The sequence below is a fragment of the Bubalus bubalis genome, chromosome 5, assembly GCF_019923935.1.
Source record: "Bubalus bubalis isolate 160015118507 breed Murrah chromosome 5, NDDB_SH_1, whole genome shotgun sequence".
NCBI classification, from domain to species: Eukaryota; Metazoa; Chordata; class Mammalia; order Artiodactyla; family Bovidae; genus Bubalus; species Bubalus bubalis.
Window position 1 is genome coordinate 11,769,907 of NC_059161.1, and position 16,194 is coordinate 11,786,100.

At 44.0% G+C, this 16,194-nt stretch overlaps 1 protein-coding gene across 5 annotated transcripts in view; it reads right to left on the minus strand.

The window, feature by feature from the left end:
* The window catches only part of PTPN14 (protein tyrosine phosphatase non-receptor type 14), a 190,279-nt gene that overhangs the window by 25,119 nt on the left and 148,966 nt on the right, over positions 1–16,194 (minus strand). For all 5 annotated transcript variants that reach the window (XM_044942707.2, XM_006074263.4, XM_044942703.2 and 2 more), the window contains 6 exons: positions 15,940–16,027; positions 12,262–12,350; positions 8,801–8,888; positions 7,966–8,048; positions 5,070–5,127; positions 1,840–1,918 (listed from right to left, as the gene is read on the minus strand). In XM_044942707.2, coding sequence (XP_044798642.1) covers positions 1,840–1,918; positions 5,070–5,127; positions 7,966–8,048; positions 8,801–8,888; positions 12,262–12,350; positions 15,940–16,027 — 485 coding nt within the window. The remainder of the gene's footprint in view (positions 1–1,839; positions 1,919–5,069; positions 5,128–7,965; positions 8,049–8,800; positions 8,889–12,261; positions 12,351–15,939; positions 16,028–16,194) is intronic.

Sequence of the window (16,194 nt, forward strand, 5' to 3'; positions counted from 1 at the left end):
TAGGTACACATGGAACTGTTGTCAGCTGGGTTAAGTTCTTGATGTGGCCTGAGTTTTTAAATCAGGTACCAACAATGGCACACTGGAAGACCAGTCCCTCTTGTGCAGGGCTCAGTGACAGAACTGGATATTTGGGCCAGGAAGTGAAGAACTTTGAGTTCTTGGAGCTGATCTTCCTGACTGCAATGGAAAAACTCCCTGTATCCAAGGGACTGCCGAGCATCAATCAAGACACAAGGCAAGTAACACAGTCAGGATGTCAGCAAGCACGGCTACTTCGTTATGATCAGCAACCAGTGGAAGGCAAAATAAGACTCAGGAGTGTAATTTTAGCCACTGTCTAAAGCCCGCCTCTAGACTTGGTTTCATCACCAAGGTCAATTTCATGTTAAAATTATTAATACTTTAAACAGGTACCTAAAGAGATAAAAGATAGTGAAGGACAGGGAGGCCTGCCATGCTACAGTCCATGGGGTCACAAAGAGTCAGACACGACTTAGCGACTGAACAACAACAATAACAAAGAGAATAAAAAGCAGATTTCTACAGTCAGGACCATTCTATGCATCCAGTGTTCCTTTAACACACACACACACACACACACACACACACACACACATACCCTCAGGAGGCAAACTCTTACAAACACATTTTTCTGTGGGCAAAATATATTTGTTTGTACATTATAGACTTAAGCATGAGCAGAGTAGAGGAATTCAAAGGCTGAGAAGGTTAAAAAACAGAAAAGGTGACTGAAAATACTCGGCTGCCTAAAGAGGAGAGGTGGGAACACAGACAAAATGAAATGATAGAGGCAAGGAAAACTATAGAGACAGAACTCTGCATTTATCCACCTCTAACGGGGTTTGGTGCCTTCCCATAGGAGCAGGGTAACTTTTGCTAGTCTGCTTATAAAAAGTAGTGTTTTATTAAATTATGTTATCTTGATGATCTTAGTTTCCAGGCTTGCACTTTGACAGTGCAAGAGCTAGCCTATGATAACACAGAAATGAATTATCCTTTATCCCACTGTCAACATCCGGTGTTTAATCCCATTCGTTTTCTAAGATGCAGTTACTGAAATGATCACGGAGCACTGGCTCCAGAGTTAAGACACTGATTTTCATATCCAAGCTCCTCCAATACCCTTTCTGTATCCCAGTTTCTATAGCAAATGGAAATAACAACATCAACAGTACCTATCTCCTGGGTTTATTTTGAGGATGAAATGAGACAATGTACTTAGAATAGTGCTTAAGGAAAAGAGTTGCTCTATAAATGCTCATCATTAGACCATTATTGAAATGGGTTTTTTTTTTTTCCATACATTTTGCAGGGGAGTGTTTAGAGAGACAAGGAACTAAAGAGTTTAACAAGTGCACTGAGAAAGAGACTGGGGGAGAGGCGGCAAATGAGAGCTAAAATGAGGGGCTGAGCTTATGTGTGTGCTTCTTTCATTTATTCTGGACGCCTGTGTTCTCTGTCATGAAAACCTGGCTGACTGTTACAAGCTCTCTGATCCTGGCAAGGAAGGTGAAGAGTCTTCCGCTGGGCTTAGCTGTCACTCTCTTCTCCAACCCACTTTTGAGGATGAGGAGGAAGAGAAAGGAACTCGCCTTCTGTCTTCCCCCAACTCCTTCCACATGCAATTCTGGGGAAGTTTTCGTCTCAGGGGTAAATGGTATTCCGTGACTCTCACAAATCCCAAACTGCTGCCATTCAGACCAAGACAAAGTTAAAATAAAAGTATTGCTGTCACCTAAAACAAAATAATCTCAGCACTGATCCCCAGTACTCAAATTCAGGTCTTAAGAAGGGACAGCAGCAAGCCAGCGTTACCTTGAGAAGTGTGTGTTTCCGAGTAGTGTTCGCCACACTGGACGTGCATGGGAGGCAGGATGTAGGGCTGTTGCCGGGGCTGAAACAGAGAACACAGCACACGTGGGAGGTCCTGCACCGAAACGCTCACGAGCGCCAGCCCGAGCACACGACAGGCCCCACTGCTCATCCCTGCAAGGAGACGTGCGAGGGATTCTCTGCCTCCCTCCCTCAGCCTACCCTCTTCTGAGCATCTGCACCCTCATCTCATCACCAAGCTTCAGACTGGAGACACACAAAGCAGGGAACGGGGAGGCTGGTTCAAGGTGAGAAAGAGGCTGCAATCAGCATGAAGGCACTTCATTATAGCTTATTTTCTAACACCCTTGCAAAGTTCCCAGTGCCATTTTTCAAAGGAATAACTCAGAACATGCATATTATTATGTTCCACCTAAAACATAATGAGAGTCGAGGGGAAGCCTGTTTCCTTCTATTCAAAACTGGGTCCCTCCTAAAGCCACAAGCTTGCATCCTTCGGCATAGCTGTACCCGTGGCCGAAGTTCACGTTGCCACAACAACCTCTAACAGGGGTGTGGGAGTGTTAAGCTGGGCCCACTTGCAAACGTATATAATCTGAAATGGGGACCCATAACAGTAAGTTTGCGATTCCCAAGACCACTTACTGACCCTCCCCCATTGCAGAACCAAATGTGGAAAGGTCTTGCAGAGAACCTCGCAGGTGCAATCATCTACCCTTTCAGTGAAGACTCACTGCCCTAAGACTCAAACATGGCCATTTACACTCAATCTGAATAACTGCGTGTTGCAGAGGAGGGTAAAACTCTTAGAGAAAACACCAAAATGCTTAGACAGTTTTACTACTTGGGGAGCCGACAAAGGAAATATGATTAGTTGCTAATGTGGTCTAGAGGAAGTCATTTAATCTTAGTAGGTCTCAGCTTCCTGTCAATCAAATCAGTCTCCTCCTTCCAACATTATCCATTTTATTTAGATATTGGGGTTCCAAGTAAAAATATGTTTGAAGAAAAAGTTGTAATGCTAAAAAATAAACTTTAAGCTTGCAAACAACCAAACCGGACAGTCTCTTATATTTCTATTTGATTATCTTTAAATTTGTCTTATAGACATTGGTTTAAATATTACTGCTTTGGGACAGAAGTTGAGATCAAACCAAAAAACCATACAAAGCCAGCAGGGGTCACACTTTCTCAGTATCCCTAGACTGAAGAACACTCGGCAATATGAAACTGCGTTGATAACTCATCTACTATTTCCTTTTCTGCAAATAATGTTTATGTACCAAAAGAGCAAATAAAGAAGATATAATGACCAGAAATCCAAAAATTAAAGAGAATCAGAAGAGAAGAAATAAAAGTTGAAACCAATCTAATACAGTAGTTAAGGGTATCAGTTCTTCTAAACATTCCCAAATCTCTCTTTGGCTGGTCTTTGACTAGCAGTTTAAAAATATTTTTCCTCTTTTTGGTAACACCTAATTCAGCTCAATTTTTTCCATGACTGGATAGCCAGTTTTCAGGTCAACAACAACAACAAAAAAAAAACAAAAAAAGCCAGCAGGGAAGGATTCATATAAGAGAATAGAAATACACAGCAAGGCAAAGTTAGCTCATCCTGCCTTCTCTAGCTTTAATTTTTTAAAAAAGAAAAATCCTACAAGTAAGTGACTGTTTATGAACCGACATAAGTGTATAAGCAATACAAATGAGAAGTAATAATAGCAATCTTCCAAATACCATTTCAGGATTGTATTATTTATTCTATCTCTTTATATATTTCAGTGTATTATTCTGTTTCTTTCTAGATCTGCTAAGACAACAAATTAGATGCCACAATATAGGAGGCAGAGGAGCAAGAGAAAAACAACCACCCGGAACCCTGGTTATCAGCTAGGAAACTCAAAGGCGACAACGTTATCTGGCTTTACTCTCATTCATCCCAAGGAACACTTGCTGACACGGTTTAATCCTAAAGGGCAGAGGAAAGGGAGAAGCCAGGAACCTGGCTTCCTGCAGATTATCTGCATCCGAATGAAACAGGAAAGCCTCTGCATCTTCTCCAGATAATCAGGATGCGATCAAATCACAAGATGGCCCTGAAACACTGCTTCCCCTGGCATTTCATGGACACAAGTGAACATTTATCTCATTAGTAAAGACCTGTGGACTCTAAGGAAGGGAAAAGGGAAATAATATCAACAAAGGAGAAGAATAAAGAAAACAATGCCAGGAGGAAATCTGTTGCTGCTTCAGGGGAGAAGCCCAAAGCAACCCACTACATCTCCAAGGACTTTCTGTAAGAGATCGTGCATTGACACAGAGAATTAATAGTATTTACACATGGGTTCTCAGGAATTATTACATGATGATAAGATGTCCAAACTCTAGCATTCTAAGAATTCATGTGAATGCATTTTCCAGAAAAAAAAAAAATCCTTAAATAGTTCCTTTTAAATGACAGGTTAAAGATGTCCTATCATGTATAAAGAAAAATTTTATTCTCCCATCAATTCAAAGGAACTCTTCACCTACAGACATTTAAAGGTCATGTGTTTATTTTGATTTTGTGTAAAATAAATCATAACCTAGAATAAGTTATTTCCTTATTCACATGACAATGAGTTGTTTCCTTATTCGTATGAGGAGAGCAGTTTTTTTGTGTTTCTTTTTTTAAAGCTAACAGTAGGTAGAAAAGTACCTCAACTCAAATTCTGTTGACCTTAAAATTAGAAAATTAATTAACCTTAATTTTCTTCCCCACTAAATATTCTATCTGAGACCATCAACTAGACTCCTTCAATATTTCCTTCAAGGAGTCATTTTCTGACTAGTTTATTAAACTGTCTATGGCAGTGAATACAAAAGAATTTGCCGAGATTATAACTGATGACATGTCTAAATGTGCAAAAATCAGGAACAGTGATAAAGCAAGTGGGGAAAAAAACACACACAAAGTAAGCTGCATGCTGAAGGACTAAGATCTCATCGGCCTGGAATAAGACTCCCAGGGGTGAACCTGGGGTCACATTTAGAGAAGTGATGGCCATGGGTGTGCACACCCCACCTGCAGAGCAGACTGATGTCCTTCTGCGTTCTCATCAGATTTCACCTGGTCATGATGCCCTGGCCACCCCTCCCCTCAAAATCAACCACAGAAGGACACGTGAACCCCAGCGATCAGAGGACTTGATAACTGAAGATGTCATACATACCAGGGAGGACCGGCTCCAGGTGGGTTGGCGTCTGATAGGGGGTGGAGAATTGGATTGTCTATATGAAAAGTTGAAAAAAATGAGGATGGTTATTCTTATTTACCATGTATAAGATGACCTGATAGATGAGAGAGGGAGAAGAGGGGAAAGTAGACAAAATGGGTTAAGAATCACAGTAGAACAGGGACTTCCCTGGTGGTACAGTGGATAAGAACCCACCTCCCAGTGCAGGAGACACAGGTTCAATCCCTGGTCCAGGAAGATTCCACATGCCAAGGAGCAACAAAGCTTGTATACCACAACTACTGAGCCCTCGTTTTGGAGCCCTCAAGCTACAACTACTGAGCTGAGTGTCACAACTACTGAAGCCCGTGCACCTAGAGCCTGTGCTCTGCAAAAAGAGAAGCCGCCACAAACAGAAGCCTGTGCATTGCAACGAAGAGTAGCCCCCAGATTGCCGCAGGTAGAGAAAGCCTGAGAGCAGCAAAGAAGATCCAGCCAACCTACATATCAAAGAAATAAGAATTATGGTAAAACAAAAATATTTTCTATATCTGGTTGGTGAAGCCAAGACAATTTTAATTTCCTTTTTTGTTCTTGTTTTATTTGCAAAATGTTTGGAATAAATGATATTTTATAATGTTTTACAAAGTAATATGAAAAGAATGAGGCTTCTTTCTAAAGATGAATTACAAGGGAAATAAAAATCAAAGACCATCTTTTAGAGGTCAGAGAACAGAGACCTCTGGAGAAGGATACTGCTCATATGATGCTGATTTCATAAACTCCAGAGAGCTATCCCAAGCCTTCATGTAGCCCATGGTGAGACTCTAAAACTGCATACAGAGTTTACTGTCTATGTAGGGGATGAGGGCGTTTTTAGAGAGCCCCAGTTTTCATCAGATATGAGAATAGGAACCTCCCACACCTGGTTAGGAAGAAGAAAGGAATGGTTATTACAGAAGTACGAAGGAGAACAGAGTTTCCTTAATTTTCAGTCTAATATGTGATGCTCACTTGCATATGAAGAAAAGGACACAAAAGAAATACAAATACTCAGAAAGTTTTATAATAAAGCCACTTGCTAAGATATGGTCAAACAAGAAGACTATAGTGATATTTACTTCTCAAAATAGTTTTCTTCTTAAAGCCACCCTACGGAAGTCAACTATAGAATTCTTGTTAATTCAAAGACATCTCAACAAATAAAAGGCAGTAGCAGAAAATTGCAAAGATGTGACCTATAGGGAATCTGTTCAAAAGAATGGGGTGTGTTTGTGAGCATGCAAAGGAATGATGTGTATGCACAAAAGAATGGGCTGTGTGTGTGTGTGCAAAAGAATGGTGTGTGTGCGTGCACAAAAGAATGGTGTGTGTGTCTGTGTGTGTGTGCATTCGTGCGTGCAAAAGAATGGGGTGTGTATGCAAAAGAATGGGGTGTGTGTGTGTGCACATACACAAAAGAATAGTGTGTGTGTGTGCGTGTGCACTCGTGCAAAAGAATGGGGTTTGTGTGTGCGTGCATGAGAACATGTGTATGCACATGTGCATTCATAACATAGACATGGCTGTTTAAATTGCTGCTCCTGAATCAGTGCTCTTCTGTTTATGTTTGCACACTTTGTTTGCAGATCTGATAGAGTCATCCTTTGATATCCAAGGAGGAGTGGTTCCAGGACCCCCTCAGATACCAAAATCCACCGATGCTTTTGTGTAAAATGGCATAGGATTTGCATATAACCAATGTACATCCTCCCACACACTTTAAATCATCTCAGGCTACTCATAATACCTAATATAATGTAAACAGCTGCCAGTACAAAGGAAATTCAAGCTTTGCTTTTTGCAACTTTCTGGAATTTTTAAAAAATATTTTGATCCACAGTTGGTGGACTCCACGGATGTGAAACCACAGATACAGAGGGCTGACTGACTGTACTATCAAATATACTTTTAGACTCCAAGAGTGACCAGTGGCAGAGACTGGCTTAAAAGAGTCTCCATCACATAGGGAAAAAAGTCTGCCAGGACCTGATCCTCCAGTTTAAAGCAGTGCCTTCTACAGCAGGATCTGCTCTAGGACAGCATTTTCACACTCTTGGATGTGTCCACTGGGGAAGTGGGAAAGCAGTTCTTCTCTTGCATTTACATCCCTGAAGTTCTTTGAAACAAAATTAAGCACCTTGGGCGCCCCAACTGCTGAGGTACTCTGCTGAGGAATGTCTTTTGAAGGCAACCAGAGGAAATTCAATGATAGCATGAGCCAGACACACTCTATCCAAGGTCAGGTCACGGTTAAGTTCTCTCATCAGACTCTCTTTATCATCCCCATTTCCAAATTAAATTGAAAACACACACATGGATTTGTGACATCTATTAGTGTCTTCCAAGTCTTCCTCTAATTACCCTGGCCTCTCATTTACAGGCGGGTGACTTGACCCAGAAGCACATGCAGGGTTAGCCAACTGTGTGAGTGCCACGGGGCTGAGGATGACAGCAGCTTCTTCTCTTTCAAGTTGGCTCATCACTCTGCTACACGCTTCTGAACACACGCTACATCTGACACGAAGGGGCGCCCTGGCAAATTGGGAACCGCTCGGCTCTTCCAAACTCATGGCAGAGGTTGGAAAGGCACTGATGTTGGCCACTCCATCCAGGAAGTCAAGCATTCACAGTCAATTTGCAAATCATTTCCCCCTAGGCATATAGGCGACACCAGACGGTCTTCATCATTAAAGCTCTTTCCCTCCCGCCTGGCTTCAGCTTGCCCCTTTAGCTTCTACAAGGAATGAGGCGAAAGAGTGAGCAGAAAAGGTGATCTACAACATTCTGAAAGCGTAAGAATTGAAGCTGGAACGAGCCATCCAGAGAGCAGGTGGATGAAATGTTTACTTACTCAGTGCAGATCTTGTTTTGTTTGTAAAATTTGTGCCGCGTAGCAAACAGTCGAGATATGTACTTGGCATTCTCGATATCCTCCTTGGAAAAGAAGAAATAAACACTTGTTTGTATATGCATTTTATTACGATTCCTCTGGGCAGGGACATGTCCCTTCCTTCCTTCACGTCAGGCACAAAGTAGCCGCCTGAGCCACAAACCAACATGCTGAAATTCAGCAGTGGTCACGTCGATGAAGCCCACCCAAGGATGTTAGATGATACTGCGTGCTAGAGAATCCTTTATGTCCATGGCGCTGGAGTTACACTGGTGATCTGGCGTGTCTTTATATATGCCAAACCAAATGCTTTGCAAATCAATAAATGAATCAAGGCAGAGTGTGGCATGGATATCTAGCAGAGAGGTGCGTGAACTGCCTTGGTTCTCAAGAAGGCACTCAACTGAAAGGCAGTCACCAGTTTGCTTCAGATCAGCCTTGGGCTGTGATGGCAAAGAAAACCCAAATAAGCCAACGAAAGAAAATACCACGCCATATCATCAGAGCTGACTCGTGAAGGGCATGCCAGACATTGCAATCCAGCACAAATAAGACTGGTGGAGGAACACAAAGCCTAGAGTAAAACTCAGCTTGGAACCCTGGCATTGTGAGCATCAGGTCACCAACACCGCTTGGAAATGAGTGATGGCAGCGCTGGGCACGTAATGGAAAGTTATGGGTCTGTTAGACTATTTATTCTCTCATGACATGGAGACCAAGGAAAGCATATTAGGAGCTGAGAAGTCAGACCGCCAGTGGCCTGCAGGACCCTGCCTTCACTGTCTGTTTTGTTTACCGTGTGAAAGAGGGCAGTCTCCTCTTTGTTGACGAGCTCCACCAGGATAGTCGACTTGTTGTGGGTGATGTTTCCCATGTCATTCCACCTGCGCAGAAGAAACCCCACAGTGTTTGCCCAAAGACTTTCCAGACATTTATGACAGGAGGGTCATCTGCTATTACTGAGCCTCACTTTACAAATTACGGTTTAGCTGTATTTCAAAAAGCTAAACGTTTCTTCCTTCAAAGCAGAAATGGAAATAAAATGCAATATTCATCTACTTAAATAGCGACATACCACCTCAACATTGCTGTTTGATAAAGTACACTTTCCCTTATGAGCTAGGAGAAAAATATGCAAGAGACTTCTGCTGCCTAGTTTTTCATATTTCCAGACGGACAAAGTCTTTCCCATGAACCCCATTTTCAATGCTGGGAGAGCAGGTCATTTAAAAGTCATGTATGGAGTTCCCAGGAGGCCCAGTGATTAGGAGTCCAGCCTTTCACTGCTCTGTGCCCCGGATCACCCCTGGTTGGGAACTAAGACCCCACAAGTCACATAGGGCAGCAAAAAAAATAAATAAAAATAAATTAGGTATTTTCAGGAACCTAGGCTGAAGAATTCACGGAGATTCTGTGTTGCAATGTACACTACAGATTTGATGATGCCACTTAGAAAAAATGCTGAGGGAAGGTTCAATGTGCCTACATTTTTGTGATCTAAAGACACACAGAGACAAATTTCCTTCCCTTTCCTCATAGAGATCTGACCTAAAATGGGATACACAGAGAGCACCACCAGACAAGGGAAGGTAAAGCTCCTGCTTCCCATTCTATTTAGAGCCGGTTTCTAATCACCTCTTACACTACCTGCCCTTCACTCTGCTCCCCAACCTATAATTCCCTGCCCACTGCCTTTTCCTCTCCATCCTGCTTTTTTTTTTAACTTAAAAAAAATTTTTTTGACCATGTTGTGGCAGAATGAGGGATCTTAGTTCCCCAACCATGGATCCAACTCACACCCCCTGTAGTAGAAGTTCAGAGTCTTAACCGCTGGACTGCCATGGAAGTCCCCTTCCATCCTGTGCTTGCTCGTGGCACTCCCATCTCTGCCTGCATGATTCCTTTAAGACTCAGAAGCGGCCACCTTCTTCAGGCAGTCTTTCCTCATTCCCAACCACCTACACGCCAGGAAAGAGCCGGGTGTAGTCCTTTATCAGTCACCACATTGTATCACAGTGGTTTATGTCTGTGATCAGATTCCTAACTAAACCAAACTCAACCATAGGACCCGTGCCTTGGGCAGAGATTCTGCCTGCTTTATCTCTGTATTCCATGGACTGATTGCATCTGGTATAGGGCACAGGCTAGATGCTTGCTGAACTCATGAAAGTAATGATGTTGCCTCCTCTCTGTATAACAGCCAGTTCTTTTATCGGCTCTCTAGGTAGACAACTTTCCCACTTTGCAGATGAGGCAATTTGGGTCAAAGGGGAGGAATTACCCTTATCCACTTTCATGCATTGGAGAAGGAAATGGCAACCCCTCCAGTGTTCTTGCCTGGAGAATCCCAGAGACGAGGGAGCCCAGTGGACTGCCATCTATGGGGTCACACAGAGTCGGACATGACTGAAGTGACTCAGCAGAAGCAGCAACCTTCCTTATCAGCATGAGTTCTATCGATCCCTTTCAGGTTTTCCTCCAATCACCCTTCTATTACACCAATGTCATCTGTGTTTATATACATCTACAGGTACTCTGCAAGCTGTCTGTTAATAGTTCCACAAGATCACATCTACATGGCCTCACAGCTACATGCTCCTTACTGAGGGTCTCAAAAGAGAAAAGATATTTGATATTCTCTGGCTCCATTCCCTCAAATAGATGGCCAAAATTCTGGATCCACTCCTCACTCCACCATATGACTTCACCTTTAGTGGCACAGTTAACAGGACACTATAGTAGCAGTAAATTCACATCTTATAAGGGTTTCAAGGCACCATGCTAAAGGAAGTGGGCTGGAAGCAGTTCCCAGGGAAACTGAACAAAACCCGTGAGGGGCTTATTATGAACAGTGAACTTTCAAACTGCTATTTTAGATTTAATCCAGAGCGCCAGAATGCAAAATCTATCTGCTTCTCTTCTCTGGACTCAAGCACTGATTTAGCTACAGAGAATTGTGTGGGACAAAAGGCCTGGATAGCTTTACCTGGGCATAAAAATGTATAGCTGCGACTCTGCCCGTATTTATATATTTTGTTCAATTCATTGCAGGTATATGAGTCCTGCAACATGTCCCAAAGTCAAAAGTGAAGTCGCTCAGTCATGTCCCACTCTTAGTGACCCCATGGACTGCAGCCCACCAGGCTCCTCCGTCCATGGGATCCTCCAGGCAAGAATACTGGAGTGGGTTGCCATTTCCTTCAACATGTCCAAAAATCAAAAAGCTTATTTTGTAGCCCCAAAGCACTCTCTCTCTACTTCTCCTTCAACAATGTTTCTATTCAAAGAGCAAAAGAAAACAAATGGACAAAAATAATGGCAGGGTGGGGACCTAGGAAAACAAAAGCCAATTAGGAAGCTTTTAGTGGGAAAACTTTCTCAAAATGACCTGCAGTAACTGCTGATCCAACAAGTACAAGGCTGGCCAAGAATTTACTTCCAGAAGGTGGACCATGCTCTGACTCTAAGAGCCATCTTCGATCTTCCCTGGACATGCAGCTCTGCCTATCAGATGCACATGCAGGAAAGCTGCTTTTCCTGTAAATAATAGGCCACACTGCCCTCATAAATGAAAGCAAGCATGTAGTTTTTCAGATTTTGACACTAGCATAGGATCTATGGGCATCAATACAAGGCAAACTCATGGACCCTGTCACTTCCCTATGCTGCTTCCACTCCTGTTAAATGGAAAAGAAGGCTGAAGGATCAAAGTAATAAAAAAGGACCAAGGTCTTTTCATTAATGATAACAAACATTGATTTTTCAAAACATACTTTCACAAAGAGCCCTCTTTCTTTAATAGAAAAATTAGTTTGCACCTTTATAGCACATGGCATTAGGCAAAGGGCACGCTGGGCAATGGATGGAAGCCAGGTTGGATTTAATGACTGGTCATGGGTAATCTGGGCAAAGGTGATCCTGCAGGAATCTCATGCCTAAAGAGCCCATTTCTAACCAGACTCATAGAATTTGGTTCCAGGCTTCTGGCTCAGTGGGAGTTCAACTACGCACTTCTTGGAGTCAGTGGGAAGAAAGAGCATTCTCCATCCCCCACCCCCAAACAAACCCCCAGGGAAAGTGAGAGGAATTTCTCCATAACCACTTAAACCCTGCAGAGAGGGCTGATCTTATTAGAGTTGAGAAAAGCTCAGCTCTAATCCACCGTCTGGCTCTTAACTCATCCGTATAACTTTCGTACTCCGTGTGGTTTGCGAGAGCACCTCCAGGGAAAAGGAGAAAGGAGACAAATCAGACTACCTGTAGATTACTGCTTGTCTTCCAATTCTGTTCCTCACGAAAATCCCCATAAAGAAAATGCCCAGGTGCACACTGTTTCCATGATTGTCCTGCGCAAGATCAACAAGAGATCGTCGTGATGAAAAGCGTCCCAGCGGTCGGGTAGCCTCCCCATGCGGACCACACCCGGTTTCTCGCCCACACGTGGAATGAAATCGCAGACGGCATCCGGGCAACAAAGCAACCTGAAGGGAGGCACCCCGCTGCACCTCCTAAGAGACTACACAGATGTGTTTTCTTCTTTTATCTCAATTTGTCACATTTCCTGTTTAAGAAAGAATTTTAGGATTTTTCTCAGATTGGCTGGCAGTGAAGAGCTCTTTCATGAGCATCTATTGATATCTTTTTTAACCCTAGTTTTTGTGTTTTTTAATCAAAATTACATGTGCATACGTTTTGATTATATATGCATACTGTATCTGAGCAATGACACAGGCACATAATTTGAGGAACTGAATATTCTTTAGATCTTGTTTAAAGCAGCAAGCAGCAGACCCAGCCCCATCATTTCCTCTCCTTTAAAGGCATCCACTTCTACCACTTACAGCCCTAGAGTGTGTCCATTTGCATCCACCATGCTTGGCCTTCCAATTTAGAACCTCGTGTTCCTCAGTTCTGGGATATTTTCTCAAATTACTACCTTCTGTTTCCCCCGTTCACTCTCTTCAGAACTCCCATTATTCAGATGCTGAACATTTGGGCTGGCCCTCCAATTTTATCTCCTGCCTCCCACATTCCATAACTTCGGGGTTTTGGGTGAGACTTTTCTTTCCCTTCTAACCTATCCATTAAGTTTACCATTCCGATATCATATTGTAAATTTCTGAGAGTTTTTATTTTCTGAATGTTCTCTTTTAAAAGCAATCTGCTCCTTCAATGAGGTAATATATAATATATATATAAATACCTACACATATATATGTAAAATCCCTGAAGCTCACAGTGTGAGGGATGGGGGAATCCTTCACCCTGCAGAATCTCTGCCTCTTTCGGGATGCTTCATTCTCACTGCACTGACCTCTGTTATTCCTATTGGGGCAACCCTGGGGTGTGTATGATCGGGTATGTATTCACACTCCAGCGTGGGAGGCTAAACACTGGCTGGGACCTTTGTGAGCACAGGAAGGGCACGTGGACTATAAGCTTCACTGCTGGGCAATCTGCTGGGCCCTGTCTGGGAGAGGCCAGGGGTCTTGTCTTCAGTCCGGTCTCTTGGTCCAGTCAGGTGCCCCAGCCTCCTGCCTGGGAAAGCATAACCCAGCTTCCAGTGTTCTTGAGAGCAGAGCGGGAGCAGGACTCAGCATCCAGTGAGCAAACCATCATCCAGCCCCTGCTCTCACTTGGGAGGTGTCCTCGTTGTGGAGTGAGGGGAGAGACATGCCCAACTCAGCCCAAGAAAGGAAAGATAAACCCCTACCTTCCTCGGAATACCCATTTAAGACACAAAGACCTCCTTCTCAAGGACCTCTTCTCAACCCACCTCCCCAAAACTTTCCATTAACGAAGGAATCTTCTCACAGAGAGAGAGAAAGGGAAAGACAACCGCTGATGGCAAAAGCTGAGCGAGAAAGAACTAGGGAGTAGGGAGAGGGCCTCAGTAATCACAAGGGATTAGAAGGTAATTTACATGATCAAAAAAAAGAATCTACGTGGGAAAAGAAGACGGGCAAAGTAGAGATGCGAAGAAAAAGGAAAATTCTGTGGAAAGACTTCCCTGGGGACGCTGCCAGGAGGTGGGTGCAGAGGTCTAGGGGGATGGATGGGGACGCGGGAAGGGCAGGCCATCAGCGTGGGACAACGGAAAAAACACGGACCAGACACCCGTTAGAACAGCACACGCAGCTGGGGTTGAGGCTCCAACCCCGTGTGACCCATTCCAGAAGCTCCCTCCCCCCAGGCCCACCTGCTCTGACAGTACAGGAGCCCATGGAGGCTGCGGACACCCTGTGTTTGTGGAGGGCAAGGGAAGACCTGTCAGGAAACGCACTGGTATTCCTGCTCCCCAATCTTGAAAAAATTTTTGAGAAATCACTCATGGGGGAAAAAGAAAACAACCCACACTAAACTTAAATGGTTGTCCCTGGGACATATCCACAACATATGTTTGAAACCTTCCTTGGTCAAGAAGGACCCAACCAGCCCAGAGGGACTCCACCACGGGCAGGCTGCTCTTGCTGCTTTTTCACTTACAGCCGGCTCCATCACAGCCCCCATGGGTACCACCGCCCCGCCCCTCATCCTTGGGCCACCAGGAATCATGCGGTCTGTAGGTGGTCACCTGAGTCATGAACAGATATGCGGTGGGGGAGGAAAAAAAGCAGCAGCCCAGCGGAGTTACGCCCACGGGTCGTGAGTCAGCCGAGCCCGTCTGCCCACTCGGAGTAGCTCTGCTAGCTCCCTGTACTTTTCCCACTAAAGGACAGACTCAAAAATGCATCTGAACCCAGCACAGCGGATTTCAATGCTGTCTCCACTGCCTCTGTTTCCCACAGTTCAGAATGACTAAAAACCACGCAAGCAAATGACCCCCACGACCAAACCTCCAACTTCCAGGGCCCGAGAAGTTGGTTTTCTAGAAGTGGAGAAAAGTTTACTCTGATTTTCCAAAATATCATGACTATATATGGGCTGCTGAAATGTAAGTGGGATGCAGATGGCTTCATAAGGCATTATTGCAAGGAAAATGGATTACAACCCTATGAAGGGCAGCCATTAGAGAAGCAAAAGAAAATTAAACAAATCTAAAAAAGAGTCATTTAGCCTTTTTTGCAAGCTGCGGCCACCCTGCTCGATTCTACTTGATACACATGGGCAGTTCTCATTAAGGCAAATTGCAAACGTGCGATGGAGGGGGAACAGAACGCTTATAAAACAGCCAGTGGAGCCAGTTTGGAGTGAAATGTTTACGCTGAAATTGCAGGCGTCTCCCAAATCGCTGAAATGTGCCAGTTGCTTTAGGTTTCTGATAAAACTCCGTCTTTGGTAAAGTGGGTCAGCAGAGAGAGGAAAATGAGTTTGGATGATGGACTCTGCTCTACAGATGACCTTGCACCATGACCCCACCACCACACCCTCACTTCAGGAGGTGAATCTGTTGCAAAGGGTGGGATGTGCTTATAACCCTTTCTAGGCATACTTTCCAGAAAACACCAAAGGGGCTGGAAACCCACAGCAGAGGCTCTCTAGAGCCAGAGAAATAAAGTACGATTGAATCCAGGAAATGTTTCATTCTTCCTCAAAAACAGTTATCACTGCATAAGCCCCAAGAAGAGAAAAGAAAAGGCTGAGGAGGAAAACTGCCGGGGAGGATCTGCATTAAGGCGCACATGACGTTTGCTACGTGTCCCACTGTAAGGTCGGCTGTGACCTTGATAACTGCTCGGCACCAGATGGGCTGGTGTTGGTACTCACTCAGAACACTGTCTTACAATTGAGATAGTCTGCTGAGGACTGTGGAAAGCTTCAAAATCTCTCCATTAACAAAAAAGGGTTTGCTTTCACTAAAGTAAATTGGTGCTAACTAATGCCATGTAGAAATGAGAAAGCCAAGCCTTCTGGTCCTCTGCTCTCAAGCAACACTGGTTTTCCAAATGCCTGTGCTGTTCTGAGACAGCTGAAGCAAGGACAGGGGGGTGCTACCTTCACAGGGAAGATCTCCTGTCCAAATCCATCCAAACGTTCCACCTCGTTGATGTACATAAGCTCGGCTTCTGCTGGCAGGATTCCACTAAAACCAAAAGAGCATCGAAGGAGGAAACGGTTAAGGGCAATAAAATCAGTGGAAGGCCCAACCCTCCTGGTGGCAAATTCCAGAACTGTGGCTTTAGTTCTGAGAAAAGCCATCATCACCCAACTGTGGGCACGGTGCACGGCTAAGTAATTCATTAACATTTC